This window comes from Abramis brama (genome assembly GCF_963993115.1).
Source record: "Abramis brama genome assembly, chromosome: 22".
Classification (NCBI taxonomy): domain Eukaryota; kingdom Metazoa; phylum Chordata; class Actinopteri; order Cypriniformes; family Leuciscidae; genus Abramis; species Abramis brama.
The window spans coordinates 13,485,746-13,505,535 of NC_139984.1; the positions used below are offsets into that span (position 1 = coordinate 13,485,746).

Sequence of the window (19,790 nt, forward strand, 5' to 3'; positions counted from 1 at the left end):
GAACATTTATGAATATGTGATTTGAAATTTGCCTTAGGAATGTCTGTTATGAGTTGTTTTTTTTCAAACATGTTTTAATGTAATTGAAATTTGCAGGCAAAATCTGAATTTTTTTCTAGCTTTCTTATAAATTCTAAATGGTTGATTTATTTTCAATTTGTTTCATTTGATTTGAATCTCACAAAAATGTCTCCACCCCAAAATCAATAGGAAAAAAAATAAGAAATTGTATTTTGTGTGAACAAGCGTATTTTAAGACCATCAAGACTTTTTGTTTTGTGACATTATTTTCATGACATTTAAGTCAGTTAACTTTTTCCTTATACCTATATTATATGTTAATAACTCATTTTCTATCAGTGTTATTATAGTAACATTTATATACTATTACAGTATTTATAATTTTATTTAGCTTTAATTTATTTTTATTTAAGCTTTAGTTTTAGTAAATGTTTTACTTAAACTTATTTTATTTCATTTAGAGACCAAAGCAACATTTTTAATTAAGTTTTTAAGTTTTACCTCTAATATATATATATATATATTATTATTATTATATATATATATATATTTTTTTTTAAGTATCCAGGACGCATTCGACTTAAGCATTTCTATGAACTACTGAATGCTGTACTGAATTTGTGAAAATGTGCTTCATTTTATATATAAAAATAATTGTACAATGAAAAAATAAATAATGGTCCAATGGAAAATAGGACCATTGTAATATGTTCTTTTGTTCTTTTGATTTCGGGGTGAAATATGCCATGGACAAGTTCATAATATTTGTGAGACTAAACATGTCTGGTGTTTAAAGTTGAGTCATTTGGATTGTAATGGAGTCAATGGATTGTTTACAACTGAGCTTTTACGCCTGAGCCAAACCTTATTTCCGTGAAGCACTGCCTGAAGGACTGATATTATTAACCACGGTCTCTGGTTATAACAATACTGTCTATATAAGGATTAAGTGCAGGAATTCCAGAGGTATTTATTTTTAGGAGTTTTTATTTCAGTCTATTGGCCGCACCGTCTCCTCATTAGGCAGTGTTTAAAATCCACAGCGAGGCGGGATTTAAGCTCCGGTGACTATGAGCTGCAGAATTTCACCAGTCATCCCTGCACTCTGAGAGAATGTCATAAATCATAACTGTTCAAGCATCATGTTCATTAACTATAACTGGATAAATGGAAAATAACTTTGGCCTTTTGCTTAGACACAGTTGGAAAGAAAGTGTTAAGGCTTGCGTCAAAGAGCTGATCGTGTTGTCGTCTCACGTCGGCCGCCTCTCGGCCAAAAAGCTGCACTTTAACACACTGCAAAAACTACAGGCGACTGACGACTAGCATGTGTGTCCTGTGCAGTGTTGGGAACGTTACTTTAAAAAAGTAATTAGTTATAGTTACTCACTACTTGTTCCAAAAAGTAACTGAGTTAGTAACTGAATTACTATAAAATAAAAGTAACTCGTTACCAGGGAAAGTAACTATTTGCGTTACTGTTAAAAAAAAAAGTTGCTATATGTCAAAGAATTTGGATTTTTTTTTAGCAGTTTTCACAAGTCAGTTGAAATGAGTAGCACAGACAGGTGTTTGTACATAACTTTCGATATTTATTGCATGTCGACAGACAGCAAGAGGTTTATCCTGCACTTCAAGCATTATCTTTGTAAGAAAAGTAAACAGTTACACCATATAAAGTGCATTTAACTCTAGCAAATTAAATCAACCGCTCTCAACTTTTTATTAAAAGTTTTATTAATAAAGTAAAGGCATAGAACCAGTTTATTTGTAGTGCACTGACAATAGTTTTATATAATTAGTTCATTAATTAAATTAATAAAAAGACCTTGAGATATGTTTGGTAATTGTACCTGAATGAATTGAAAATTAATTTGCTACATTTCAGATTAATAACGTTATATTTGTTTTCCTTAAAATTTTAATTAGCAGTAACTTAAACACTTTGTAGTTTGAATATCCATAAACAAAATTACGGAGTATGTTTTTATGTTTTACGATCCATAGGGTTCGATCGCGTCCGCACCTCACACACACACACACACACACGCACGCACGCACTCACACAGATGTAAACACTTTGCGCCTTTTCGATCGCGCCCGCGCCCCCCTCTCTCTCTCTCTCTCTCTCTGTGGCGCGTGTGCTGGCATGTGTGTAAAAACACTGGCTCTGATTGGCTACCATGAAACACATGACTCTGCCTTAGCCAATCATAATCGCTTAACTCGTTATTAACCCACCTCCTCACTAGCTGTGCGAGCCAGGGGTGCGTTCGGATTACACAGTTTATTCAATCAATGCATAGTAACGCAACGACTTTAAAGTCCAGTAATGTTAACGGCGTTGTAACGACGGGAAAAGTATTAGTTAGATTACCCCGTTACTGAAAAAATAACGTCGTTACCTAACGCCGTTCTTTTAAACGGCGTTATTCCAAACACTGGTCCTGTGTGTAAGGAAATAACTGTATATCAGCGGGTATCAATAGTCTGTATCCGTCATTCAAAAACATTTAAAAACATTTACAATCCGTAAACAGAACAGCGTTTGCTTGCTATTTTGAATAATGAACAATCATGCTGATGACTTTCTTCATTCCTGGCAGCTCATGTTGTTATGAAAATATTTGCGCACTGGAATGCTCAGCTAAGATGATGTAAAATTAGAGCAGCTTTCTGTCTGTGCCTTCATGACTTCTTTGCTCGCTTTCATCACTTTCACTTTTATTCTTGTGCATTGACACTGAACAGCCAATAAGAACGATCTCTCTCACCGACAGCCAGATGCCTATTCAACACGCTGAATCGGGCGAACTCCCTCCGACATGATCCCGACTAAAGGCGACGTGTGGAACACACCACAAAAACTAGCCCAACAGATGCTCACCAATGGCCCAACATTGGCCGATGGCTTAGCGTCGGCTTGGTGTGTCACGGCCCTTAGGGCAAAGCCAAGATCTTGTTATTTGGACTGGATCTGGCTGAGTAAGATGCCCATATTTTGGGTCTTCACATGCTCACAAGAAGTTTGGCTATTAGTTTTGTTGAATTCCACAGGACATTGTCACATTTCGTTCAGACAAGATGTACCAGAGAGTAGGAACTACAGGTCATCCTAGAGTGTCAGCTGGCACTGAAAACGCATACCTACATACTTCATGCACCATGCCAAAGCACATTACTCTCTCCACAGGTGCAAGAACAACATTGTTGGCCGTCAGTGTGACAGATGTAGCCCAGGTTTCTATGGATACCCCAACTGCAGACCATGTGACTGCAACGAGGCAGGAACTGAGATAGATGTGTGTGACTCCTTCACCGGACGCTGTTTATGCAAGGTTGCTCTTCCTCTCCTTCTGCACCTACAGTATATCATTTGTGAATTAATTTATCCGTTTTGCTCAAAACATGCTCAAAACATTAAGCAAGCTCCCTCATCATCTCTGTTAAATCAATACGATGTGTCGTCCCTCTCAGGAAAATGTGGAAGGCTCTCGCTGTGACCAGTGCAAACTGGGAAGGTTTCATTTGGACCCCACTAACCCTAAAGGCTGCACCAAGTGCTTCTGCTTTGGAGCCACTGACCGCTGCCGCAGCTCTGACAAACGGAGGAGAGAGGTACTGTCCTAAAGATAAAGAGCTGTTGTTTAACAAATAATGAATTCAGTCACCTTTATTCATGAACTATCACTACCGTTCGCTACCGTTGAATCTCCTGCCACATTTCAGTGTCATAGTAATCATATTTCACCATCTGTCTGTTGAGTTGTCGTACCTGGCTACACGCAAAAATAAACATACGGCTCAACCGGTGTAGTCCGATTTACTAACTGCTTGATATCACTCTTTTCAGTGAACCTTTGTGTAATGGAGGTTTGTTAAAATAAAATCAATGTAATTACTGACTGGTGTAAAAGTTTACATATATTTTTGCTTTGATCTACAGATCATGGACATGGCTGGCTGGGTACTATTGAGGAGTGACAGACAGGAAGTGCCTGTGTCCTTGTATCTCGATCAAGATCTGGTGGAGGCGGATCTGAGTGATGTACCTGACGTCTCTCAGGACCTGCACTGGCACGCTCCTCGCACTTACCTCGGCGATAAAGTGAGTCCACAACAATTCTTGATATTCAGAGTATTGAAGAGCAGGACAAATTCGGTCATGCATTCCTGTGCTCTGATCTTCTATACCTAGACTTTAAAGGTGCTCTCATCCCTATATTGTGACGTCATGGCAGCTGCTGTGACATATGTTTCAACCAAGCTTATGGGTTAGCCAGCGTTCAGACAGTAAGGGGCCAGACAGACAGCTGAATCTCCATCAGATAGCGCATATTAAAGCTACAGGAAACATAAAGGTCAGATAAACAATATAATCTGATAACTCACGCACACCTTGTTTGGTCTAGTGATAAATGTTGATGCCAAGATTAAATGAAGGCTTAGTGCAGTCTTTTGTTGTCTCAGGAATTATTGTCATAAAGAGGCCTTAATATGCCCTTTTTCAAAATCTTGATATTGTTTTTTTCACATATTTTACATTATTACAGCACCTCTCTTCCCAGTCTGTCAGTAACGCTGTTTAGTTCCTGTTTCTACGAAGTTCCTTGTGGTTGGTCAACCACTTTGAGTGTGTTTCGGAAATGTCACGCCCTTTACCATAACAGCGAGTTTCAACACACACTTCTAACGCAACTCAACCAGGCATCGCGAATTGAGAAATCTAATTTTGATTTGTAAGAGGTCATTGTGCTATAAAAACATCCTGTAAGTTTCAAAACTTAAAAAACGTCCTTGTTAGTCCAAATGGAATAAATATACTTGCCTACTGGCGTGTTAGCGAGATGACGAGGAGAGGAGAGAAATACAGAATCACTGGACTAAAAATAACAATCAAGAATCAAGCCAGTGACTAAACGATCAACTTGACATTGTTTCTATTAGTAGCATGAAATAATCTGTTATTTAAATTGTGATTAAATTATATACAGAAAGCGATCAAAGAACGCTCCCTTTATAATCGCTCGAGCTGTCAATCAATCAAGCTGTTCTGGACTTTTACCAAAACTCCCATTATAGTCAATGATGCTGTCTACACTGCACAATGAATCTCTTATTTACATCATGTTTGCACTGTTAGTTATGATAAAAGCATTTGTGAGAGTCCAGAAATCAAGTTGTGATTGGAGAAGATCTAAATATAATGCTTAACACTTTTCACGATGACGTGTTCGTTCATGGAAGAAAACTCAATGCTACAATCGAGGCGTTTTAGGGAGTGCTTACTGATATAGAGAATAAGTCTCTTTGGAGTGACTTTGTGCTTGTAAATTTGCAGACCTTTTTTATGCTCAAAAAGCAACATTACACAAAGAAAGTTGAAAATGTAAGAAAGCATAATAGGTCCTCTTTAACCTGATTTTGTGTTCTCTTTGCCATGTGTATGTGTAGGTGTCGTCCTACGGAGGCTATCTGCGCTACCGCTTGCACACCCAGACGATGCGAGGTGATGCTTTTCTGATTGTCGAGACCGCACGGCCAGACATTATACTCAAGGTACCAGAGCATACTCTCTGTCAAGTTTATTTCGAATCTTTACATAAAGTTGAAGTTGATCTCAACTGAAAATCTTTGTGTGTGTATGTCTGTGTGTGTGCAGGGGAATCAGATGACTCTGGTGTACATGGAAAGAGAGTATTCCTCTGCTGAGGACCCTCATAAGGGAATCGTCCACCTGGTGGAGGTGAGGAAATTAGTAACAAACACTACAAAAAAGAATTTGGTCTTCAGACATGAACAACTGAATTGTTGGTATGTGTGTGTACAAAATAATTCCACAAATGCTCAGTTGTTGTAACTCAAGTTTCCTTTTCTCATTTAAAGGACAGTTTCAGGCACGCTCAGACTGGGAACTCTGTGTCCCGTGAGGAGTTGATGATGGTGTTGGTGGCGCTGGAGTCCCTGCAGATCAGAGCGCTGCACTCTCAGTCGGCCCAGTCCGTGTCGCTGCACGCTGCTGTGCTGGAGGCGGCAGAGAACCTGCCCTCTGGTCAACATGCCAACAACGTTGAAATTTGTCTGTGCCCAGGACACTATCTAGGAGACTCCTGTCAGGTAGTGTGCTTTAACAAAAACAAGGATTTTATACAGTCACTTCTATACTATGATTCAGTGCCTTTTAGAGGTTCTGTGTGAATATGCCAAAAATCAGCTTTGGATATTTTCCTGTTTTATAATGCTGGAATAAAGTAATATTGCTGGAAAAGTTCTGTATTTATGCATTATGTAAGGGTGCTTCCACACTTCTTTCTTCTGTTGAACACAAAAGAAGATGTGGTCAAGAATGCTGGTAACCAGACAGTTGACAGTAGCCATTGACTGGGGAAAAAATACTATGGTAGTCAATGGCTACCGTCCACTCTCTGGTTAACAACATTCTTTAGCATATCTTCTTTTGTGTTCAACAGAAGAAAGAAACTCATATAGGTTTGGAACAATATAAGGGTGAGTAAATGAGATGAAAGATCATTTTTGTTCATCTCTGTCTGTCAGCAATGTGCTCCAGGCTACTACAGAGACACTAAAGGGCTGTTCCTCGGGAAGTGTGTCCCCTGCAACTGTAACGGTCACTCTGATCAGTGTCTGGATGGCTCTGGGATATGTGTGGTGAGTTAAGCTCACTAAGTCATAGATAAATCACTTAACAGACATCAACATGGGCGATGTATTCCTATTGCATATTCCACTGGGTATAGTAAAATATCAAACTTCATGGAAAACAATGTTTTCAATCCAAAAATGGATGTCGGAGCTGAACTCAGAGCTTTAATTAGGCATTAGCTGAAAGTTTAAATCTTCATACACAGAACTGCCGCCACAATACTGGTGGAAACCATTGTGAGAAGTGCCTGGGCGGTTTTCACGGTAACAACACAGTTGATGGCCATGCGGTGTCCTGCTCCAGCTGTCCATGCCCGCTGCAAGTGGCTTCAAACAAGTCAGTGCCCTTATTTCATCATCTGGACATCTAATTTACCATTTCCTGTTTTTCTCGAACCTATTTTTCTTTTGTTGATTTGCTTGTGCCAGTTTCTTCCTGGTTTCTTTGTCTTTAACCCCCAAAAATAGTTGATTTCAGTGCTGGATATCCCAGATGTCTCTATCATTCTCAGAGTAAAGGATGTTTGTCTGTTTGATCTTGTTATCAGTTTTGCCATTCGCTGTGTGGAGAAGCCCAAGCATATGCAGTGTCTGTGTATGCCTGGCTATGCTGGATCCAAGTGTGAAAGGTACAGTTATGAAACATCCACTTATTTTATTGTTATTCGTGGACAATTGATTATTAATCGATAATAATTTGTATTACTTTATAAATGTTATTATTATTTTTCATAATAATAAATATAAATAAAATAGGGTTGTCGATTGAACACATCAATTCATTATTTAGTTATGGAAAACATAACACGTTAAAATGATTAACGCAATTAAAGGCCATTCGTAAAGAGAGCCATGTACATCATTCCTGAATGAATCAGCCATTTGAATGAATCGAATGAATGAATGACTTAATGACTCAACTGCCACCTACTGCCAGTTTTAGTTTCTTATTTAGAGTATCATTTCATTAATAAAATAACTTAATATTTCCATATTAATAAAAAAACACTGAAAGTGTAGTGCGTATAGAGCTGCTGACTTCAGTGACCCGGATGAGCCTGCATTATCTGCTTTGAGCATTTGTTATCTGGGAATAACTTACCGCTGGATGGTGCTATTGACCAATCAGAATCAAGTATTCCACAGAGCCGTGTAATAAGCTGCAATAAACGGTCTGTAAATGTATCTAAATACCAACTCAGATGCCAGTTCAAATTATGGTTCAAAAAGTAAGTTTGTGTGCAATAAATTCTATGTTGAATCAAATAAAATATTTCTTTCTAAAGCCACTTTTTGTAATGGCTATTTAACACAATAATAACTTTACATGATCGTTTGGGGGTAATTTCTCAGCCAAATTTGATGTGAGATTAGTTTGTGATTAATTGATCAGCACATCATATAATTAATTAGATAAAAACTTGTCACTTGACAGCCCTAAAATAAAAATAAAAATACCATTTTACATTAAAACATTTTAAATTATACATTTACTCTATCAGATTAAATAATTTATGAATTTATAAATGTAAAACATAATAAATTATTATTACTATTGTTATTAAATAATCAATTACAGTCCACTAGAAAATCATAAATGAAAATCCTTAAATTACTTCTTTTCTGCATAATGCAGGTGTGCACCAGGTTACTATGGAAACCCAATGGTGATTGGCAGCACATGCCAGCCCTGCAACTGCAATGGTAACTCAGACCCCAACATGTTGTTCAGCGACTGCCACCCTTTGACAGGCGAGTGTCAGAGCTGCATGCACAACTCCGCCGGGCCGCACTGCGAAATCTGCGCCCCTGGTTTCTACGGTGATGCCATCACAGCCAAGAACTGCACCCGTAAGGCAACTTTTATATACTCTAAAACACATCTGTCATCTGGAAGGTGTTTAAAGTGTTCTCATGATTGTGTTTTTTTCCCCAGGATGCAGCTGTTCTCCTTGTGGCACTGCACATTGTGACCCTCACACCGGGCAGTGCCACTGTAAGCCTGGAGTGGTGGGATCCTACTGTGACAGCTGTGAGGTATGTCTGCTTATCTTGTTTGTCTATTTATTTTAGTTTTTAGTATTTAGTTTTGTCTCAGTAGTTGATGGTAATAATGTTTTTTTTTTTTAGGATGGGGCATTTGGCTTTGATTCCTGCACTGGCTGCCTTAAGTGTGCTTGTGAAGCAGCAGCGGCGTTGGTTCAGCCATGTGACCCTGCTAACGGCTCGTGTGCCTGTCGGCCTGGGGTCACTGGACCGAACTGCCGCCAGTGTGCTCCAGGTTACTGGGACTATGGCCCTAATGGCTGCAAGAGTAAGTCTAAAGCACACATACACACAACATGAGGAAATATAACATTATCTGTTGATTTTAATAAGGGGTGTGGTCTGTAGAGTGTGAGTGTAGGGGAGGTCGCTGTGACCCTCGCACGGGAGAGTGCCGCTGCACCGCAGGTCTGACAGGGAAGCAGTGTGACACATGTCTCAGTCAACACAGTGTTCTAGTGCAACACGGAGCCGATGTGCACTGTCAGCGTGAGTACTGCTTCACTGGACAACACACACTTCATTCACTCACATATTCATTCATTTTGCCTCGCTCACTTTTACAGTACCATTCAAAAGTTTAAGGGTTAGTAAGACATTTTAAAAGAAATTAATACTTTTATTCAGCAAGGATGCATTGAATTGGTCAAAAATGACAGTAAAGGCATTTATAACATTAAAATTATATCTATTTCAAATAAATGAGAGAATCCTGAGAAAAATGTATCACGGTTTCAACAAAAATATGCAACAGCACACTGTTTTCAACATTGATAATAAAAAGAAATGCTTCTTGAGCAGCAAATCAGAATATTAGAATGATTTCTGAAGGATCATGTGACACTGAAGACTGGAGTAATGGTGGTGAAAATTCAGCTTTGATCACAGGAATAAATTACATTTTAAAAATATATTTAAATAGAAAATGGTTGTTTTGAATTGTAATACTATTTCATAATATTATAGTTTTTATTGTATTTTTGATCAAATTCTTGCAGCCTTGTTGATCATTAGAGACTTCTTTTAAAATCATTAAAAAAATTTGAATGGTAGTGTACAGTATACAGACACTCACTCAATAGCTGAATAATTCATTGAGTCAATAATTCATTTGCTCACTCATTAATTAATTCACTCTTTTACTCCAAAGGCAAAGTAAACAATATTTTTGTGGGTCGCAGACAGTTCATTCCACTCATTAGATGTGATTGAATGATGATGAGATGATTGTTGTGCATTATGTATTTAGCCTGTGACAGCTGTGTGATTGTTCTGCTGGAGGATCTGGTCAAGATAAACCAGCTTTATCAGTCCGTCGTCAATCAGCTGACCAGCCTCAATGCCAGCTCAGTGGCCTGGACTCAACTAAACCGCCTCAATGCATCTATGGAGGACATTGCCGTGAGTCTCTCTCTCTCTCTTTCAGACACAAACACTCTCTCAGCTTTTACATTTTAGGATTTGCCCCACTTAAAATGTTAGTTGTGTATTATTAAAATTATAACAAACTATAATTTTATGCCACAGAATGCCATAACAAAATACAACAGCACTCTGGACGAGAGCAGGAACCGGGCCGATTTGCTGGAAGGAGAGCTGCAAATCATTGACTTGGATATTAATGAGTTAGCGGAGAAGGTATGACAACATACCATCAGATTAACTTATTCTGTTTTCAAACCAAAGGGACCATAAAACCATTTGACCATATTGACTAAGAGTTTTTTGTGTGTGTGTCTGTGTATTAGGCCTCGGTCACGCAAAAGAAAGGAGATGATTTAGAGGACAACACTAACTCCACACACACTAGAGCACAAGACCTGATTGGATTCATCAAAGGCATCATGGGAGATGTGCAAGGTGGGAGTGTGACAAAGTAGAACAGATACTTGAAAAAAAGCCTTGTCTTGTTACATTTACCACATTCAACTGGCTTTTCTGTATCTGCCCAGACATCATACTGCAGGTGAACCGGACTGCGCAGAATGAGACCACGGTGACCGATAAGAAGGATCTGACTGGAAAGATAGCAGAGGTGGAGTCCATGCTCAGAGACATGCGCTTCAGGGGCTTTAACTTCCAGAGGAGACTAGCAGAAAATGAGCTAGAACAAGCCAACAAGTGTGAGTGACAGGACAGACCGAGTCAATAAGAAATGTTCAACAAACTCAGCCTCTTTCATTTTATTGTGTAACATTTAACTGATCATTTTATAACCTTTCGAAGCTTATAATCCTTTATAAATACTTGACGTTGGATTGGAAAAAATGGGTAACACTTCACTTAAAGCCTTTGTATATAATGCATAATAATAAAAGTATTTTAATGCATTAATTATGCCATTTAATGCATCTCATGAATAATGGTAACCACAGTTATAAGACATTATAATACTTATCTATTCACTGTTACACCTTTAGAAAGTGTAATAAAATTACAAACACATCACAAACAACCAAATTCAGATAACAAGGAATCTGCAAATATTATGATGCCTTTTAAGTTTACAATTATTTATGGAAAAATATATATATTATGCATAAGAGCGTATATTAGGAATACTTTTATAATGCATTATACATAAAGGCTTCAAATAAAGTGTTAGTAAAAAATGTATCAAGATTATTTCATTAAAAATAATTTGTATTCACTTTTATACGTGTTTGTACTGTGTTTAAAAGGGATAGACCTTGTCCTTTATAGTTGTTGTCTCTCCGTAGTGGTAGATCGTGTGGAAAATGATGTTGCAAACCGGACTTTAAATAATGAGGCTGTGGCAAAGAACATCAAAAACAAACTGAACCAGTTCAATCAGCAGCTGATGGACCTGAGAGATGCCCTGAATGAGGCCGTCAACAACACCGCACACACTGTAGAAGCCAACAACATTAACCAGAAACGCTTGGAGGAGGTCCAGGTAATCATTTAAACACACGGACACACACCTTTTAGTCGAATTGGCCACACATCATATTCATAGGAATCTGCGTATAGATTTTAGATGGAGTTGCAGGAAGAACTATTTACTGCACTGCAATTCAATTCAAATGAACATTATTGTGTTTTTCTAGAAAATAATAAATAACCTGCGTGAGAAGCAGAAGGAGGTGGAGAACCTGAAGCAGATGGCAGAGGATGATGTGACCCAGGTCAACGACCTGCTCTCCATGCTCCAGGACTCCAAAGAGGTATGTAGAATCATAACATTTCTGTATTTACCATAAAAGAACCTCACTGAACACACGCATGCTGTGTTCCCGCTATCAGGATTATGAGCGTCTGGCCGCTCAGTTGGACGGAGCGAGACAGCCCTTAGCTGAGAAGGTGCAGAAGTACGCTCCAGCCGCCAGTAAAATTCCTCTGGTGGAGGCTGCAGAGAAACACGCTGAAATGCTGGACCAGCTCGCCAAGAATCTTTCCAGGTGTGTGATCCATATATGGTCAACTTATATGGGTTAACACGACAACGATGTACTAAAATGAAAAAGTTTTTCTTTTGCATTTTTTGTGTACTGACAACAACATTGTCAAAACGATCCCCGTTCACTCGGATCTGTGAAAAATGACTAAAAACAGGCCAGGCTATTCTACTGCCAGGCCAGTAGTTGGCGATGTCGCTTGGTAAAGAAACACTACGCACCTATTGACTGAACACGTTACACGAATGCGCACGATGTCACCGTTTTCACAAATTGACTTTTCTATTTTCAGACAATAATGGCATCATTTTCAAAAACGTGCACTTGAAACATTTTCAAAAGTTTGCATTTTCAGGCCCCCAAAACGGCAATGTCGTGTAAATCAATGGCCAAAACGCATTAAAAGTTTTCAGTTTTTAGTTGAAAACAGTATTGTGTAAACGGCCTCTAAATGGATGATTCTGGAGCTAGTATCTTGATAGCAGTCTGAAGGCCAATGTAATCCCTGTTTACATAATTGAATAGAAGCAAAGGAGACATCCACAAAAATGCTGAAGTGAACAATTATTTTACACAATATTTTATGTAATTATTTTATACATTTTACACAAAGCAAGTTTATTAATAGAACACATTTCATGCAAACTGATCATTTAAAAGTGCTTAACTTGAAAACAGAAAACAAAAGTAAAGACAGTTTAAAAATAATTTAAGTAACATATAAATGGCCATGATTGATAAAAAAAAGAAAGAAAAAAAATGTGTTACTGAAATAAAATTATGCAGTGCATTGACTAAAAATTCAGCACACTGCTAGTCAATACCAAAACTGCCATAAAGCATTCATTGTGCCATATTGCATGTTGCACTTTCTCTCATTCTTAGTAATATGAGTGCACCATCTTTGTATATCTAAAGTCTATGGTATTAATCAATGTCGGCTTGGCCATATGTTATGCACGTACTTGTATTCTCTGACGTAACCTCTTCGAATACGCTGAATGTGTTTTAATTTGTGGTCATGTGTTTGTTGTTGTGCAGTCTGATATCAGGCTCCAATCAAGACAGTTTCATACAGCGTGCTCTGAACGCATCTCGCGCGTACACTAACATTATAAAAAGTATACTGGAATCTGAGACTGCTGCTAAGAAAGCCAATGAAACTTCTACTGAGGCTCTGGAGGTACAGTCAACCACACACACACACACACACACACACACACACACACACACACACACACACACACACACACACACACACACACTCCATGCACATCACTGCACCTTTATTAATCCATCTTAATTATTCTTTAAACATGAATACATACACTTACAGTTTATTCACCTTTAGTTCCTTTGTAAGTCACATACATTTAGATTTTTTTTTTTTTTTTAATATGATCTAGAACATAAAGGACACAGACCTGTCTCTACAAGCTGCTGCACTGAAGAATAAGAGTATTGAGCTTGTGAAGGCAGCAGAGGAACTGAATAACAGCAGTCAAAGTAAGAACAGCAAACTCTACTCTGGATCTGGATCTAACCGCCACTTTGCACACTTTTATTAAGGTTGTGAACCTCTGTCTAATGTTGGCCTAACCTATATCTTTGTCAGGTTTAAAGCCACGTGTGGACTCCATACAGAAAGGTTTGCAGGATGCTGAAAAGAAGAAAGAGAAGATGCTGCAAGACCTAAAGAACATTCAGGATAACCTTAATGTCAGCCGAGGTCAGAGGTCAAAGTCCTTAGTCTTCCATGGTCCATTGTGACCTAACTAATAACAAGCTAAATAAATAGACTACCATTCAAAATGCTGGGGTTGGTAAAATGTTTTCATGTTTTTGGAAGAAGTCTCTTATGCTCACCAAGACTGCAATTACTTGATCAAAAATACAGTTAAAATAGTAATATTGTGAAATTGTTAATTATCTGTTTTCTATTTTAATACAGTTTAAAATGTAATTTATTCCTGTGATGTCAAAGCTGGATTTTCAGCATCATTACTCCCGTCTTCAGTGTCACATGATCCTTCAGAAATCATTCTAATATGATGATTTGCTGCTCAATAAACACTTCTGGTTATTATCAATGTTAAAAAAAAAGTTGTGCTGCTTAATATTTTAGTGGAAATGTGATACTTTTTTCAGGATTCTTGGATGAATAGAAAGTTCAAAAGAACGGCATTTATTTGAAATCTTTTGTAACATAATTAATGTCTTTTTACTGTCATTTTTTATCAATTTAATGCCTCCTTGCTGAATAAAAGTATTATTTTTTCAAAACAAAAATCTTGTTGACCCCAAACTTTTGAACGCTAGTCTATATATTTGAGTCTATCGAGAGAAGTTTAGCTTTATTAAATCAAAACCATGACCTAAACAATGTTGTTGAAATGTGTTTGAAATGTTTCAGAAGACATAGCGAACGACATCACAGCAGCTAAGAGTGCAGTGGAGCAGGCTAACAACACGGTGGCTAATGTTAGCAATGAGCTAGCTCCAATTCAGAAGCAGCTGGAGGAATGGCAGAAGCAGTACGGAGACTCCAACGCCACCAGCGATGATATCAACAAAGCCCTCAGTGACGCCAATAAGTCAGGTGCGTGGTAGTGAGCGCTCATTTGTGAGCATGTGTGACCTTGACCTGCCTTTCACATAGAGTCCAATGTGTTTCCATGTTCCTGTAGTGGTGGCACTGAGCGACACTCTTCCTAAGCTGATGCAGAAGTTGGATCGTCTGCAAAACACCTCATTACAGCCGTCCAACATCTCCGACAGCATCCAGAGGATCCGCCAGCTCATTGAGAAGGCTCGCAACGCGGCCAACAAGGTACAGCTCTTCAAAAAAGTCTTTTTTTTTAAGAGCTGCAGGATTCTGGATAAATTGAGAATCACAATTGTTTAAAACAGAGATCACAATTCTCCCACGGTTCTGATTGGAAAATCGAACAAAATAACGTCACTAGAGGTTCTGACAAAATGCTAATAGCTGCAGTTTATTTAAAAAAAATTGTTTTAATGAATGATTCAGTGACTCACTTATAAAGACTTCACTTGTTTCATTACTGGATGAATCAGTGTTTTTGAATGAATCTCTTGAATGATTCAACGGCAGATACATTTAACAGTCACTTGTCGCCACCTACTGGTGTAACGATGCAATCGATCTTTATTTGAAGTGTCAATTTACTTTAAAAGGTTATTTACTATATTTTGATCACTACTGTAGACATCAGTGTTTATATCTGAACTATAAACTTTTATCCCAGTACTGTGATAATTTGAATGGCTGTAACACAGAAATAACGATATTGTGTGGTTGAAAAGACTGTTTGTGAAGCTGTTTCATACCTACATGACAACTGCTCTCTCTGGATCAGCAGCAGCGCCAACGCAGATCTGAATGTTCGCTGTGATCGTACTTGTCAAAGGTTTAATAGTCAGAGACGAATCGAGATCCCGATCTTTTAATGATTAATTGTGCAGCCCTACAAGATACCAGAGTTTTCTCAGTGTTCCATAAAGTGTTGCTACAGGCAATGACTCGACTGTCCTTCCTTTAGGTGACCGTGTCGATGCTGTTTAATGGTAAGTCAGGAGTACAAGTGAGGAGGCCCAGTAACGTGGCCGACCTGGCAGCTTATTCATCACTACAAATGTACATCAAGCTACCAAGTGCAGGACGTAGACGACGGCAAACCGAAACCACCAAACCCCAGTTTGTCTTCTACCTTGGAGACAAAGACGTAAGCCAACTTCCTCAGCCTAACAGTGATTTGTACGTTTTGTATGTTATGCAAATTGAGCTTTATGATATTTTGCATGTATTATTCTATTATTATTTTAAAGCTGTTTTAAGTCACACATGTATAATTAAAAATAAACACATGCTTCTGTGCTGTATATGTGTTGTAGTCAAGTAAGGACTATATGGCAATGATGCTGGAAGGAACAAATCTGCGCTGGTACTTAAATGTGGGAGGAGATACAGGACAGGCGCTAATGACTGTGGACGTGCAAAGTGAATACTTCAACAAACTCGTCCTGGAGAGGTGGGAAACATGCACACCATCATTACCAACACACATAGACTTCATTGATATTATTTTCTAGCTGTATTTCCTTTACACTTCTACTGTATTTGTGTATTGTGTGTGTTCAGGACTGTACAGTATGGTCTGATGGCAATGTCCACAGATGAAGAAGGCACAGATACAGTTAAAAAAATCATGGAGGCAGGAGGAGAAAATGGCCTGCTCAACCTGCCAGCTGAGGAGACCGTGTTTTATGTCGGAGGTTATCCCAGCACTTTCAGTGTGAGTAATGCTGAACACTTTATCTATGGAGCGGAACAGAATAGAGACTCTTTTGACTTGAGCCAATAAGCAAACACCATAGTGACCACCTAGAACTCCCTAGCAATAATGCTATAAAGGTTATAAATGATAACCTATAAATGATGCGCTATATATGCTACAGTTCAAAAGTATTTGTTTTAGTCATTTAATATTTTTATTCAGCAAGGATTCATTAATTTGATTAAAATTGATAGTGAAGACATTTATAATGTTACGAAAGATTTGAAATCAAATCAATGCTGTTCCTTTAAACTTTCTATTTGTCATAGAATCCTGAAATGAGAAATGTTTCTTGAACATCAAATCATCATATTAGAGTGATTTCTGAAGGATCATGTGACACTGAAGACTGGAGTAATGATGCTGATAATTCAGCTTTGATCACAGGAATAAAGTACTTTTTAAATTATATTCTAATAGAAAACAGTTTTTTGAAAATGTAATAATATTTCAGAGTTTTACTTTTGATCAAATAAATGCAGCCTTGGTGAGCATAAGAGACTTCTTTCAAAACATTATAAAATCGTACTGACCCCAAACGTTTGAATGGTAGCGAATATATTGGTACCATAACATTTATCGGCTGATGTTATAGATATTTTCATTTATTGTTTTCGGTCAATAATGGATATTTAATCATTTGCCCTGTTTTTAAATTGAGATTACATATGCAATCATCTAACACTCACTTAAAGTTCATCTTTAAAAATACTTTATAATTTAATGTCAAGTCAAGTCAAGACACATTTATTATATAGCGCTTTATACAATATAGAGCAGTTTAAAAAAACTGCTATAATAAACAGGAAAATAAGTCTTAATATCTGCTTAATGATATAATGTACATTTTCTCATACTGTACACTATATTATTAAGATGCCTAAATTCACTTGTAGCATTTAAGATGAATGATTTTAGTGTTTCATTTTGTATTTAACCAGAGAAAATATCGAATTTTTAAATTGTTTATCTGCAATACAATGAAGCTAAATATCAGCTTATCCTTGTCATAAAGAATTTTAGTATTAGTTTATCTCCAGCAAGAATTATCTGTAAAATCTCAATGTTTGTCTCTCTCAAACACTCACAGCCTCCTGTGGATCTGAACATAACATCTCCAAACTTCTTCAAGGGCTGCCTGGAGTTGCTAAGTCTAAACGAAGAACTAATCAGTCTCTATAACTTTGAGGAAACCTTCCAAATGAACACCAGCACTGACCGCCCTTGCTCACGGTCAGAGGGGTTTTATTTGTTTATTGAAGGAAATAATCTGTTAACTCTTTGTGAGTGCATTCCTTGTAAAATCACTTCATGTGTTAAAACAGGAAGAGGCCATCCAATACGCCTGAATGGACAATTGATGGAGTGTACTTTGATGGATCAGGCTATGTTGAGGTTTCGTTCGAAACTCAGAAGGAAGACCGTCTGTTTGAACAGTACATCAAACTCGTCTCGCAAAACGGCATTCTGATGTCGTTCCATAGAGACGTGAGACTTCTTGTCTTTTGTATGATTCGTGAATTTTAGACACGTTCTCCTGAGTCAATGTCATTTTTCTCCGTCGATTGTCCCTTCTCAGGATAAGTACGTGACTGTGGCTGTGTGTGGTGGTGATCTGAAAGTCTTCCATAACATTAATGGAAATTTGTCCGATCCTAACCTACAAGAGTCAAAAATCGGCAATGCTCAGGCCAGATTTGTGAGTGAAACCCTCTATTTATTCCTGCCAGATGCCAAGATTGTATCTTTAAGTTTTATTGATTTCAATGTTTTCTGTGTTTTTTGTTTTCAGTTCGATGTTTACATTCGTCGTTCTAAAAATGAAATGGTAGTGAGGCTAGATCGTCAGAAGATCTACACGCTTTACAGTGAAGAGCTCAGCTTTCCAGGAAGATACTTCCTGGGCGGAGTGCCAGAGGACCAGATGCCCGAGAGGTGACCACGCTGATATTTCCATTGAGAAGTTATATTTAGATCCATTTTGGCGTAGGCTGTGTAATTAACTATCTGTTCATATCATTGCAGTTTGAAGAGCAAGTTTCATAATCGTGGCTCCATAAAGGGCTGCATTAGGTCCATAAAGGCCTTAAAAAGCTATGTTCAAATTAAGACCATGCAGGGTGTAGGGATCAGCCATGGCTGTCCAGAAGACCTGCTGGTGAGAGCCTCATCAAACATGCCTCTTTAGGGTTGGGAATCCACATTCAGTTCTGCTCATAGTGTTGGAATATCTGCGTTCTTCTGCAATGAGGGAACATACTTGTATTCGCTCAGTTATTTGTGAAAAAAGAGGCCTCCAAAATCTGGGATATGAATTAACGAATGTTGCTATGGTAAATTCTTAAAGTCTTAAAAAATCACCAAAATGACATATTTATGTTTTAATATAGCTTGAATGTAACTCTACACCCTTGCTTCAGTTATATACGTGGTTCTATGAATATGCAAATCGGCCCCGCCTCCACTCACTCACACCAGCTCAGACTGAGAACCATTGGGTCAACTTTACTCAAGTTACTGTAGTAAATGCTGCACATTTGTACCGCTCTTTACAACATCGGACACATAACGGTAATTAATATGATTAGCCTTTTGCTCGACTATGTTATCAATCAGCTAATAATGTGTTGCTAATGTTACACAAACAAACCATGTTCCCGTTCGCCAACTCAGAGTCAGGCATATAGTTCATCATAACATCATAATATACATAATAAGTAAAAATAATAATAATAATAATAATAATAATAATAAAAAGAAGCTAAAATCGCTCAGCAGAATCAGAATTAGAACCAGAATCTGTAAAGATGTTATGATTCCCAACCCTACTGTTTTCACTGCATATGACCTCTACTGTACCAAGTTAAGACGTGCGTTTATGTGTGTTTGTGTTGTCATTTTTAGTTTACTCGTGAGGCTCATTTCACTGGTGATGGTTACCTAGGCTTAAAGATGGAGAATGTACCGGATCTTCCAGACAACTTCTATGCTGGCATCGGCTTCAGAACAGATCAGCAAAATGGGCTCATGTTTTACCATCAAGTCCAGGTAAAAATGACACTGATCACAGTTTTGCTTATCAAGTCATATTTGAAGTACATAAAACAATATATAATGTTTGTGTGTGTCCCTTCAGGGTGATGTGTGTCAGGTGGCCTTAGACAGCGGCCATGTAGTAGTAAGTGCTGGCGACGAAGGAGTCAAGTCTCAGAAGACATACAACGACGACAACAGTCACTATGTTGCATTTTACCGCAACACAAATGGGTGCGCCACTGTATGT

At 38.0% G+C, this 19,790-nt stretch overlaps 1 protein-coding gene across 2 annotated transcripts in view; it reads left to right on the forward strand.

Moving 5' to 3' along the window:
* Window positions 1-19,790, forward strand: part of lama5 (laminin, alpha 5) — an 80,938-nt gene that overhangs the window by 53,099 nt on the left and 8,049 nt on the right. For both annotated transcript variants that reach the window (XM_084098435.1, XM_084098436.1), the window contains exons 36-70: window positions 3,215-3,359; window positions 3,499-3,639; window positions 3,968-4,129; window positions 5,476-5,580; window positions 5,684-5,767; window positions 5,908-6,138; window positions 6,577-6,690; window positions 6,891-7,021; window positions 7,233-7,313; window positions 8,321-8,535; window positions 8,621-8,721; window positions 8,815-8,998; window positions 9,079-9,219; window positions 9,980-10,131; window positions 10,258-10,368; window positions 10,479-10,590; window positions 10,683-10,853; window positions 11,451-11,647; window positions 11,802-11,918; window positions 11,998-12,152; window positions 13,191-13,332; window positions 13,556-13,655; window positions 13,765-13,878; window positions 14,563-14,748; window positions 14,837-14,979; window positions 15,713-15,895; window positions 16,065-16,201; window positions 16,312-16,465; window positions 17,598-17,740; window positions 17,833-17,995; window positions 18,087-18,206; window positions 18,300-18,442; window positions 18,533-18,665; window positions 19,412-19,555; window positions 19,644-19,774. In XM_084098435.1, the coding sequence (XP_083954561.1) occupies window positions 3,215-3,359; window positions 3,499-3,639; window positions 3,968-4,129; window positions 5,476-5,580; window positions 5,684-5,767; window positions 5,908-6,138; window positions 6,577-6,690; window positions 6,891-7,021; window positions 7,233-7,313; window positions 8,321-8,535; window positions 8,621-8,721; window positions 8,815-8,998; window positions 9,079-9,219; window positions 9,980-10,131; window positions 10,258-10,368; window positions 10,479-10,590; window positions 10,683-10,853; window positions 11,451-11,647; window positions 11,802-11,918; window positions 11,998-12,152; window positions 13,191-13,332; window positions 13,556-13,655; window positions 13,765-13,878; window positions 14,563-14,748; window positions 14,837-14,979; window positions 15,713-15,895; window positions 16,065-16,201; window positions 16,312-16,465; window positions 17,598-17,740; window positions 17,833-17,995; window positions 18,087-18,206; window positions 18,300-18,442; window positions 18,533-18,665; window positions 19,412-19,555; window positions 19,644-19,774 (4,986 nt within the window). The remainder of the gene's footprint in view (window positions 1-3,214; window positions 3,360-3,498; window positions 3,640-3,967; window positions 4,130-5,475; window positions 5,581-5,683; window positions 5,768-5,907; window positions 6,139-6,576; window positions 6,691-6,890; window positions 7,022-7,232; window positions 7,314-8,320; window positions 8,536-8,620; window positions 8,722-8,814; window positions 8,999-9,078; window positions 9,220-9,979; window positions 10,132-10,257; window positions 10,369-10,478; window positions 10,591-10,682; window positions 10,854-11,450; window positions 11,648-11,801; window positions 11,919-11,997; window positions 12,153-13,190; window positions 13,333-13,555; window positions 13,656-13,764; window positions 13,879-14,562; window positions 14,749-14,836; window positions 14,980-15,712; window positions 15,896-16,064; window positions 16,202-16,311; window positions 16,466-17,597; window positions 17,741-17,832; window positions 17,996-18,086; window positions 18,207-18,299; window positions 18,443-18,532; window positions 18,666-19,411; window positions 19,556-19,643; window positions 19,775-19,790) is intronic.